Source organism: Ambystoma mexicanum, chromosome 12, assembly GCF_040938575.1.
Source record: "Ambystoma mexicanum isolate Mex_15411 chromosome 12, UKY_AmexF1_1, whole genome shotgun sequence".
Lineage (NCBI taxonomy): Eukaryota > Metazoa > Chordata > Amphibia > Caudata > Ambystomatidae > Ambystoma > Ambystoma mexicanum.
Genome location: NC_090936.1, coordinates 766,988,134 through 767,000,315, shown reverse-complemented (window position 1 = coordinate 767,000,315; position 12,182 = coordinate 766,988,134). Strand labels below are relative to the sequence as shown.

The 12,182-nt window shown below is 40.8% G+C and overlaps 1 protein-coding gene across 2 annotated transcripts in view; it reads left to right on the top strand.

Annotated features, from left to right (window-relative positions):
* DCN (decorin) overlaps positions 1–10,843 on the top strand; it is a 189,491-nt gene extending 178,648 nt beyond the window's left edge. For both annotated transcript variants that reach the window (XM_069629267.1, XM_069629268.1), the window contains exons 6-8: positions 511–604; positions 2,158–2,296; positions 10,152–10,843. In XM_069629267.1, coding sequence (XP_069485368.1) covers positions 511–604; positions 2,158–2,296; positions 10,152–10,346 — 428 coding nt within the window. In that variant the 3' untranslated portion in view covers positions 10,347–10,843. The remainder of the gene's footprint in view (positions 1–510; positions 605–2,157; positions 2,297–10,151) is intronic.
* Positions 10,844–12,182: the final 1,339 nt, after the last annotated feature.

The following is a 12,182-nucleotide window of genomic DNA, read 5'->3' as shown; positions in this document are numbered from 1 at the left end:
TATCATTCAGTCTAAATGTTCTGGTGTATTTTCAGCATGCCTTTGCATTCAGGGAATTGGGGATTACTGATGTTGCAAATATCATTCTAAGGATAGAGGGGAAAGAAAACAATGTGTCCAGTCATCTCATGCCCCTCTAGAATTATCCCTTCATAGAAATATATGAAATCATAATGCCTATTTAGACTTGGCATTTGACCTTATTTCATTGTGTAATCATATATAGATAAGTCTAGAAAATATTTTAATTAAATGTTCAAACTTTCTGGAAATGTTGAGTCTTGTTTTAAGACTCCCATCTTGGTATTGTATATTTTTGCAGAATTAAACAATAGGACATGAATAAAGGTAGCATCTGTGTTTGACTGTCCAGTGTGAATTAATTGATTTGAATGTTGATGCACTGCATTTACCAATCACTTCAGAAATAATATAAATCAATCCATCAAACCATCATGTTCAACCTCTGCTACCATATAATGTATATGCTTTGTAACATTTCTATTGTAGGTCTACCAAGTTCGCTCACTGAGCTCCATCTTGATGGCAACCAGATCGCTAAGGTTGACTTGGACAGCCTGAGTGGCCTTAGGAACCTGGCTAAGTAAGTTACCATAGCATTGCTTAACTCATCTGGGTACCCAATAACATTTTCCAATGTATCCTTAAGCTTTAAAATTATTTCCAAACTGCCCAAAATGTCTACACTATAGAGAGTGAGACATGTAAATAATTGTGTTGCTCTACTAGACGAACCCATGCCATTTGTGAGAAGTGTGTGTGCACACCAGGTTGGGAAAATCTACAGCTAGATCAGTTTTTATTAGACCTTTCCAGTGATTTAACAGACAATGAAGGAGTCTGGAGATTTTAGCTTCTGTATAGTGCCTTAAAAGCAACGTGGAACCGATGCTCATAGTGTATTCTGCCAGTACATGGTTCATTATCATTAAATAAAGTGTTGCATTAATCAAGACACACTATCCTGCTGGAAATATATCCAAAATAGGCCAGAGCAACTACATAGTGTCAGGGATTATGATGCTGTCCATAATTTTGTAAACCTTTTACTGTAATAACACCTCTGATTTTGTTTTTTTATTTTTTTTTTATTTACTGAAATATATCTAGAGGTTATCTAAGAACTGTATAGTTGATGTTCCAAACAGGAATGGGGATGTGTCTTTACACAGCCCAGGGAACTGAAAAAAAGGCGTATGGCTAAGAATTACGTGCTATTCCTTTTCTGTTGTCTAATGAAGTTTACGGACCTCACTCACAATGATTTGAACTGAAATAGGTAAAGAGCTGCCACTTGAGAATTAGCTGGGGGAATAGTAGTCTCATCCACCTCGCCCTTGCCCACTTGCTGTTTGCTATTCGCCAGATGTTTTAAAAAATATTCTGGTGTTTTTTTCTAGACCTCATTCATGGCAGTGTTTTTGGAGGTGATGGGGTGGTTACTTATCTGCTGTCTGGTGTGGTCAGTGGAGTGAAGATCTAATATCTATGTTTCCCTCCACCTGATCTATATATGTCCCTTCCATTAAAGCTATAAGCGGAGAGATCTAAGGGAGGCAATACTGACGCATTGCTAGCACTTCGGGAACACTAGAGTCTGTGAGCAGTCTTTGCTTGCTTCTGAAGTTGTAAGCCATTCAATAGATGTAAACTCTCTTACCTTGAGGCTTTGCCAAAAATGTTTCGGAGCACTGTTTACACTGCATACTACTGCAGTCAACTGCACTCCTGGCACTCTCCATGTTAACTCCATGCTGCATATGACTTTTTGAAGGTCTTCCTCTGATACTGCTAAACTCTAACTCTACCTGCAAAACATTGCCCCTTACCTCCAAGATTGAGAATCCCCTGCGGTCAACTGTCCTCCTCCCACTTCAGACAATATACCCATGAAATTAGTTTACAGTATGAAGGATCTTGGTATTACAATGACAGTTCTTCACAGGTACATGTGAGAACATTAAAGAGAAATTGATTGGAGGATCAGCAGGTCATCTTTTAATATTTCTTATTACGCACAGTGAAGTGCGGGCACTTTTCAGGCGGAAGAAAAAAAGGAATATGTAAGCCATGCTCTATTTGAAGACAGTATGTTTTGCTTTAAGTCACATTCCTATATTTTGTTTTTTATTTCAGGCTTGGTTTAAGTTACAACAACATTGCAACTGTTGAAAATGGCTCGTTAGCGAGTATCCCTCATGTACGAGAACTTCATTTTGATAACAATGTCCTCACCCAAGTACCTGCTGGCCTAGCAGAACACAAGTACATCCAGGTATGGTATTCTGAATCAGTACACTCCAGAAAATTAAAATATCTATTTAGTTCGCTATGTTCACTATAATGCATGCCTGAAGGGTGTATTATAATGTTTATGTCAACTGAATACTGCACATTTGAACACATTGAGCTTGTGTGGTGAAGTTGCATTAAGTACTAGAAATGTTATAAATAAAATATTTGGTGTTAAACTGTATTTCTAATGATCTAGGCCAAGAGCACAGGCAATTTTGCCTGGTTGACAGCTAATTTTGACCTGACATTTGCATTAATAATTCATTAATAATTAATGTATTACAATTTTATTTTCAGCTGTGTCCCTACATAGAGGGTCTCATTGTGCCTTGCAACAACGTTCAAAGTTTGAACGGAGGGAGGTCACATAGAGATTGTAAAACGGTTTCAGGATAGGGCAGAACGATAATATTGGCAAGTAGTAGCAGGGGAGAGGGAAAGACAGAGTTAAGTGGAGGAATGTTTTGAGGCTCTTGCTGATAGTGGTGATGGTGGGTGCAGTGCACACGTGAAGAGGCAGGGTGTTCCATGTCCTGGGTGCCCAGTGGGTAAATGCCTATTTTTGTGTGCATGTTAGTTTGCAGAGTGGAACACGTAGGAGATGCTGGCTTGCTTGTCTGGTGTTTGTGTGAGTGATGGGTTTTAGTTTGTCATGACGGTGAAATGGGGTTTTGCAAACATTGGAATGTTTATACAAATTCCAATAAAGGTTTATGATAAGGTTGATCTCAAAATGTTCAGAAAGCGATAAGGATGATGACCATGTAAGCATAATATTGCAAATCAATGTGTATTTGATTCACCATATTAGAACATATTGATGCATGCACATTATCTTCATGAAGACAGACTCATAGGTGACTATCAGTAGCCACATTGAACATGCGATTATATCTCATTAAATATTTAAGAGTGCTTTTTCGTTAGAAAATGCCAGAAGGCTACAATTTAAAATGGTGAATCAACGTTGTGAGATGTTTTATTGACAGTGCAATCATGAGTAGACTTTGGTGAACTGAACTTTTCTGCCAGAGCGGTATGTGTATTTGCAGCCCAGCAAAACATCTGCTAAAATGTGTAATACAATGTTTAACCTTTCAGACAATTTTCAGAAAATATACTTGCATAGAAAAAAACACAGATGATAACTGATTGAAGGGGAGATTAGCCAGAGCAATTTCAATGATTATGATACATATCAATGTTTTCCACCCAACACTCTTTAGGCACAAAAAAACACCTTTGCGACATATTCAAGACATTCTGCAAACCTTTCCGAATTTAAAAATAGATTTATGCTGATATTAGCACTACCTTTTGGGTGGAATTTCACAGACATGTCAATGGCACCTTTAATGGAAGTGTCTGCACAATCCCTCTATAGATGGATATTCTGCAGAGACTGTGGTAAAACCAGATGACTGCTTATTCATGCATAAATGTACATTGAAAGGTCAAGTATATGCCGCAGCATCTCTTTTGTGAGGATTTCAGGGAGATTGTCACTGCTCCCCAATCTGGAGCCACCCTCTTTGTACTAGGGAGGTGAGCTTGCTATGCTTAACACCCCCTAGGGGTGAAGGCACGTGGGATACCTTTGGGGTGACTCCACCTTAAGGTGCAAGGTCTCTGGTAAGGGTTTAAGTCACAATCCATCCCACACAGCTAATAGCACCTTTGAAGGATATCTCCTAATGTAGGCTATCTGGGGGTGGAGGTTATAATAACCATATATACCCTTTTGCAATGGATGACACGGCTTCTTACTCTACCTGCACTCAATCTCCTGCCACGAGGAAGGTATGGGTGTGTCTGGTGAGAAGGAATGCCATTATCAGCGATGCGTCCAAGGACGTTCACCTTAGAGGGGAGAGATTCTGCAGCAGGAAGGCAGGAGCAGTCAAGGGAGGCTGCAGGAATGAGGCAAGGAGGCCTCCCACAGCCAAAGCAGAACAGTGTTGACCCATCATGTAAGCAACGCTGCTCAGCCTATGATGCTGCAAGATCTAGGAGGGAAAGCCTCTCATGGCCCGCATGGAGGCCACCTGACAGGTTGGACATGCAACACTGTGCCAACCTGGAAGCCCAGAACCCGAGCAAGAACCTGAGGAAGAAAGACCTTGTAAAACTGAAGGAGAGCCAAGCAATAAAGCTGCATTCCCTGCTACAATTTAGCCCTTGAACCCGTCTGACTCAATGCCCGTCCCACAGAGCACTGCAAGAAGCATGCAGGTATGAGGAGGTTCCAGGGGAAAGGGAGGTGGCTAAAAGAGAAAAAAACAGAAAGCATTACAGAGTGGGGAGTGAAACAGACATGATCAATGTTGTGGGCAGAGAACTAATGGAACCGAGAAGAGTCCCAGAGTAGGGAAAGAAACAGCACATCTTAGAGTGGAGAATGAAACAGAGAGGAACCCTAGAGTGGGGATGAATAGAAATCTCCCCAGAGTGGGGAGAAACAGAATGCATCTCAGAGTGGGGAGTGAGACTGAGGAAATCCCTGGAGCATGTAGAAGAAAAGGACCTCCCAGAGTAGGGATTGAACAGGAGTAGAGCCCCAGAATGAGGAGAAAGAGAGAATACCCCAAAAAGGGAAGTGCACAAAAGAAGTGCCCCAGAGTAGGGAAAAGACAGCAAGCACCAGAAGAAGTAGGAAATAGGAATAGCCCAGAGTGGGAGAAAAGACTGAGAGGCTCCCAGAGTGGGAAGATATGGAATGAGACTTTAACTGTAATTCCTTGTGAGTTCTCAGCACCCAGGAGTTGTCATGTATGAACTGGAACTGGGAGCAAAAACCTTTGCTGAGAAGGGACAGGAGTGGGGGTCAGAAGTCAACATCCAGAACCTCAAATTCCTAACCCCCCACAAGTCCATCTTTTGTTTTAGTAATTTAGATATGTGCTTTAAGGATTAGGAACAGAGATAGAAGCGATGGAAGTACTTTGGAAGTTGGCAGCGGCAGTGCTGCTGTGAGGATCGCTATATTTTTCTCTGAAGATCAGACTATGTGACCAAAGTGTACCAAGGGGCAGAGTCGGGCATTGCCAAATTTAAAGAGCAGTGCCAGCAGAAAGTGCAGAAAGTGAAAAAGTGCTCTGGCAGTCTGCCGGCTACCGTTGCTGTGGGGGGTACACTGGTAATATCTGCGTAGGAAGTTACAGATTGGGTAATATTGTAGGGGTTGAGGTCTAAGCCTCTGTGCTTGATCCTCTGAGTTGACTCTTGTATCTGGGTTGAGCAGATTCCTACATGGATTAGAAAGACATCTGAGCTCACATTGGCTTCATAAATGTACTGCTCCATGGTCTGAGTGCAGGAATTGGCTGCAGCCCGGAAAGGAGGTTGCAAGGTGGCTGTTGTAGTGTTGATGTCTGCACTAGACAAGAGCATGACAAAGTCTGGCATAAGCTATAATTTGCACAGAAAGGATCCTATCCCGCTTGATAATGAGGTTGCTATGGCCGGAGAGGAAGCAAATAGGCAACACTCGGGTGTGTGAAAATATCATTTTACTCTCTCCTAAAAATGGTGAAGTCTAAATTGAACAACTAAGTCGTCCTAGAAGAAGGGTTGTTAAGATCTAATACAGTGGAGAGAAGACCTCCGTTATGGATCTGGGAATAGTAACTAATGATGGTGTTACACGTGATGAATGGGGTGACACTCCAGACCCAAAGAAGACAAGGAAGAGAGTTGATGGACATGAGGTCCTTACTAAATTTACTGGTGGTGATGAGGAGGCACAGATGTTGGGGAATAGTTAGCTATTGCAGGCCTGCATGGGCATCAAGGAGGAACTTATAGACTTAGATGTACACCTGTTGGGGACCAACTTAAGTGTGTCACTTTGTCTTTTTTCGCACTCTGACTCAACTGAGGGAATTTTAGCAAACAGTGTGGGGGGTTGCCATGATGGATATCGGATGTCGATGGGGCGGATATGCATCCAATGAAAAGGGATATGGACTTGATGTTTAATGAAAATGTTCATCTATCTAGTGGCACAATCTCAGCCTTGAACTTGGCTCTCCAAGCGATAGGAGATTGTATGATAACATTAACTTAGAAGTAAAATCACATTCTGCTTTTTTAGGTGAAATCAATACAAAAATATGAGAGATCGTAGCCCTATATAAACACAGCAAGGGGTTTGGCTCCAGTGGGAGGAGGGGTGATTTTAGGGAGGACACTGTAATTAGGTGATCATTCTTGTGCACATCAGGGGGAAGGTTTGGTAGTTCCGGAGAGTATGGTGATAGATGACTCTCAGTCACAATTGATAGCTGGAGATGCTATTAAAGATCCTGCTTTGCATAAGAAGACAGGAGATAACAGTGTGAAGAAAAAAACAATAATTTCAAAAATGGAAAGATGGTCAGGCAAACGGGTTTGCACAAAGGTTTTACGGGGCTGCCACCTTGAGAGAGCAGGGAAAACCAGACATAGTTTTACGGGATAAGCTGAATGAGGGCCTCAAGATGAGTTTCTTGCCAGGGATGGTAATTGATGAAAAATGACAAGAGTTGAAGAGGTGTTGAGTTTTGATCTGGTTGGAGCTGCATATGAGGGTGCTGTTATCCACAACAAAAAGAATACTAAAAAGCATGAATAAAAGAGCCCAGGATGGTGATATCAGGGATGTATTCGGTCCACAGAATTGGGAGGCCCCAACAACCTCCCCAAAATGTTGTCTCAAGCTAATGAAGTACCTAATTCAATGGCCCCAGAGGAAAGGAGGGCACATGACTGAGTAATGATATGAATAGTGGGATTTATAGGACTTCTAATATGAGTTTTGGTTTGGGCAGTGAGATGAGTGGTGTGAAGGAGGTGGTCCGTTGCTGCTGTTTCAAAATTGTGATGGATTCAGTGGTGGAGAAAGGTGCGCTGGATGGGGTGGATTCATCGTGTGTGAGGTGCTCTGATAAGGAAGTTAAAACGAAAAGGGAAACAGGGGGAAAGTGGTTCTAAAATGAAGGGGCCACTCTGCCTGAAAATATTTACTGTTTTCAGGAAAGGAATTGGGGTGAGTTTTGGTTATATATAGAAGAGTATCCCTGTGTTAAGTAAAGTTTCCTCTGGTGATATACACATGATATTTTGCCTAAATTCGATTATTTTAGTGAATGCATTGTACAGTTTTATTCAGAAATAGTAGTGGAATTGATTTTTGGAGCCAAAGAGAGTTTCTCCTAAGAGGGAATGATGTGTATCACGTTAATAAAAAAGGAGAAAGTGATGATCAGAGGATGTACACCAGTATGCGTAGGGATCAGAATAATGAGACTAAGAGTGTGATAGTATGCAGTATTGATGTTTCAGGCAGGTGCAGTTATGAGGGTTTTGAGCCAGAACACTAGGGGCTATTCTACTTTTTCAAATGACGAATTTATGGAGGAATTTAAAAACTACGAGATTGTGGATCTGCAAGAGACTTGGCTGATGGAAACACCAGTGATTGATGCATATGGAATTGTTATAAAAAAGGAAATCATGGGCCAAGAAGTCATTCTTTGGGTGGCCTACTGGCGGGGTTGAGGAATGGACTTTAGGGTATTAAAAACTAAGAAGCGAATTTAGCTGCACTGATATTGCATTCCACGTTTACTGATGTGTTCAAATGTTTATTTGTTAATCTATATGTTAATCTTGTGAAGGTAGACAATGAATATATACAATTGGAATTAGATAATATAATGATGCCGTTCTACAAGCAGTCTAAAAACCATGTAGTCTTATGTGTAAGTGATTTTAACTGTTATTGTGACTACTTTGATATTTTAGGGGAGGATGATAATGACAATTGGAACTTGGGCGTGCTGTTGCAAAAAAGAGGACCAATTTGAGGGGATCTAGGGATAGGGCATGGACACATTTTATGAGAAAATTGAATCTTTGGAAAATAAATGAAAATGTGCAATGGGGTTGGGAGATACGGCCAACAAGGTTTGACACCTTTTCACAAACTAAAATTGATTTTGCATTTATTTGGGATGAAAGTTTTGATTCAGTGAAATCTCTCAGAGTTAGGAGGATTGAGAGAAGTGTGCATGCAAAGTTATCTCTTAGTGTTGATTTTATGATGTTGAGAGAAAGTGTGAATATACCCGCTGCATACATTTAGTGGTTAATCCACAGGGTACTAGACAGAGTCAAAGGCTGATGAATATTAAAATATTTAACAAATGTGATGGAGGAATACTGGTCAATAGGGACGTATAGTGAAAACCAGCAATGTTTGGCTCCTGACATGTTTTCTGAAACCTTGGGGGGGGTGGGTGAATACTGTTATTCAAGTGTCTACCTGGAGAAGCCGCCATCCTCTGACCACCAATCATGAACATAGGTTTGATGTGGAAGTTAGAGACAAAAAACAGTAGGACGTGAATGGAGGAAAAACTCTAGGGCCCTCATTACGACCTTGGCGGAGGACCATGGTGCAATTTGCACCATGGTCCATGGCGCTAAGCTGCCAACTCCGCCATGGGGGTTGGCGGACTTACCGCCCCATTCCGAGGTTGGCGGGGCGGTAAGTCCCCAATCCCCATTTACCCTTCCCCATTCCCATTTCTGGCCCCATAGGGCATAATGGGAGTGGGGAAGGCGTTAATTACGCCACCGTAAATTACGGTGGCGTAATTAACAACAAGGTCCCTTAGCGCCATGGATTTTAACGCCTGCTAAAAGCAGGCGTTAAAATCACCATGGCGCTAAGGGAACTCGTACTCAGGCGGTAAGGTACGCCATGGTTTACGCCGGCGTAAACCCCTTTCCGCCAGGGTCGTAATGAGGGCCTAGGTCAATAATGGGGGTTGGCTTGGAACAGGTAGTAAGGATAACAACAAAAAAATAAGGTTAAAAAATTGGATAAAATCGCACAGGATTTTAAAATACATTTGAGAAAACCAGAATATGATTTGGCTGCCACGAAATCATGATAATAGAAGTATTTGAAGGGTATTTAATGGTCAGAGTGGGCAACAGAGTTACCTCCAACCGAATGTTATTTGGCAAGGAGTATGGATGAAGCATGACTTCGCTCAAATTGACGTGTGTGGGACTGACGTTAAACCTTTCGTGGTTCTGGGTACCGAGGTATGGGAGTTTAAAGATCATGTTGAGGACATTACATTGGCCATTGACAAATTGAAGAATGCATGGGTTTGTGCCCCCAAAGACATGTCTAATATGGCCCTAAAGGGGAATAAAGTACTATGGGCAGAAATCTTATATTGCTTATTTCGTCAAGAATCACAAACCCTGGAGATCCCTGCGTCTTGGCATAATGCCATTGTAGTTGCTATCTACAGAAAAGGCCCCAGAGATGCTCCTACTAGCTACCAGCCAATTTCTTTGGCAGATTCTGTGGGGAAAGTACTTGCAGGGTTTCTATTAAAGACATTGGTACTGTGGATTCAAATAACATTTGGATTAGAATTCGTTTTCATCCCAGTTCCCAATCAAAAGAGTTGACATACATTTAGGAATTACCTTATGTTCCAAAAATTTGAAATAAATGACAAAATTCATTTGAAAACACATAAGCTGTAGTCGCTTCTTTGACACGATTGGACTGAATTACCGGGATGTAGGACAATTCCTGAATATATGTAAAACTGCCAAAGATGCCTTCTTCTGCATTCCTTCGCAACCCTTTAACAATGTTAAACATCCCCTGTCAAGCCCATCTTTTCTCACTGTGCTGTGAATCAACGTCTGCATGCATTGTGATGTTGTACAAAAATCCCTTAAATAACTAATAAATACTCACTTTACGATTTCAAAATGTATTTATGGTAGATACATTTCTCATTATTGTGTTTATATTTTTGCAGGTTGTCTATCTTCATAACAACAAAATTGCTGCTGTTGATGTCAATGACTTTTGCCCTCTAGGATACAATACTAAGAAGGCCTCTTATTCAGGAGTGAGTCTCTTTAGTAACCCTGTCCAGTACTGGGAGATCCAACCATCTGCTTTCCGATGCATTTATGAACGTTCAGCGATACAACTGGGAAACTACAAGTAACATATCATCGGTTGATGGTCCTTACTACTATTTCAGATATGAATACATTTTTTGTAAAAAAAAAAAAAAAGCTTGTTACCTTTGTTAATTGTAAACTTGTATACCACATAGCAGAAAGCACCTAGCACAGTAAAAGACAATTATTGAAATAAGGACATTTGGTAAGATACCATGTTCATAACTGATTACCAGAGGACCTTTGATGATTTGGAAATCTTACAGATCTTTTGACATACAGTAGACACTGCAAGTCTATTATATCTTCCAAGTTTATCGTGATTGTCCAAATGAGAAAATAATGCATTTCCCAATTCATCTTTGGGTGTTCAACACTCAATTTTATATGCTTTGTATAGAGAAGAAGAACAAACTCTACTTGGTGATTCGAGACTTTTTTAAGTCAGTTTCTAAAAATCAGATGCAAGTGTGTACAAACGACCATGTTGTATTGGTTTTCCTTTTTTAACAATAAATTGAAAGAGCAATGAGTCACTAAAGTGGTGGTCAGGCCAAAAAAAAGAAGTGTTTCAAAATAGATTGCATGCACGCAAAAAAAAAAAAATCAACAAACTGCAGTAACATGTTTGATTTGGTGGCCTTTGAAAAATTCACCCATATGTTTGCAAGACATTTGGTCAATAACATTCTAGAATTCTCTGCAATCGCAAAATATGAATTGTACAGTTTATGTTGATACCCACATTTATAGCAGGCTATAACTGGTTTTAACTTCAACAACATTTTTCATAGTATAAGGCACGCTCAAAGAAATAATTTATTTTATTTAACTTAATGTGCAATGCAATAAATACATTGCTTTTATGTCAAGGAAGAACCTGATTGATCCTGTACCCAAAGGTACTTCTCCTACTCAAATGTTCAGAGAAATGTGGTATTTAAACATGCCATGGACTTTGAAAATGATTACCATCCTTAAAGCAGAATGGATGGAAAACGGCTACAAACTCAACATGCAGCAATTTGCGTGTGATGAAACATGAATATTTTGTCTGCCTCTTGCTCCTGTGTAATGTTTACCCCCTTCAGTGCTACCGGCGAGTATGCTCGTCCCAAATTGCCATAAGAAATCGTTTTAAGCTCCACCCACTCCCGCAGTTAATGGCACATACAAATTCGGGTTCGGGCATGAGAAACTACTGTAGCTTGGTGTTCCTCACTTTTGCCGGATGGCAACTCTACCGAGTGGATCTTCGCAGAATTTTGAATATTTTTTTTACTGCAGATTGTAAGTATGGGTAAGGCGTATAATGGGGTGGTTGGAGGGCAGAAGAGAGGGGGAAGTTTTCGGAGGTCTCCCCCTGCTTTCTGTGTTAAAAAAAGATGTAAAATTGGTGGAAAGATAATTGAAAAAGTTGCCATTCGACAAACAAAAAAATTGGCAAAGTCTCATAGAGACAGCAGCTTGACATACCTGTGGTAAGCCTACCTAGGAGGACATAATTCAACAACAAGACACTGACAGATGACCCCGGGTGAGTAACAGGCACTGTGACTTGCAGGGGTAAATATGTCCAAGCTGTCATACACAAACATATGTGGACACAATAGTATAAGTACACTTTTAGACGTGTTATGCTGCATTTTCAAAGAAGTCTGGATATTGCTGTAGCAAGGCACTTATGATCCCCGTTTGAAAACTGAGTACACGTGATGTTGGAAAGTGGAAGAACGCTAACTATACTAAAGAATAATGTGCACATATTCTAACACAAGAGGTTCAGCAACCACCTGTGTTATGCACATCTTGTGAAAGTTCGTTTGGGGCTTTAACAAGTGGAGGTGTCTTTCCTGCTGGCATACGAAAACGGACAAACA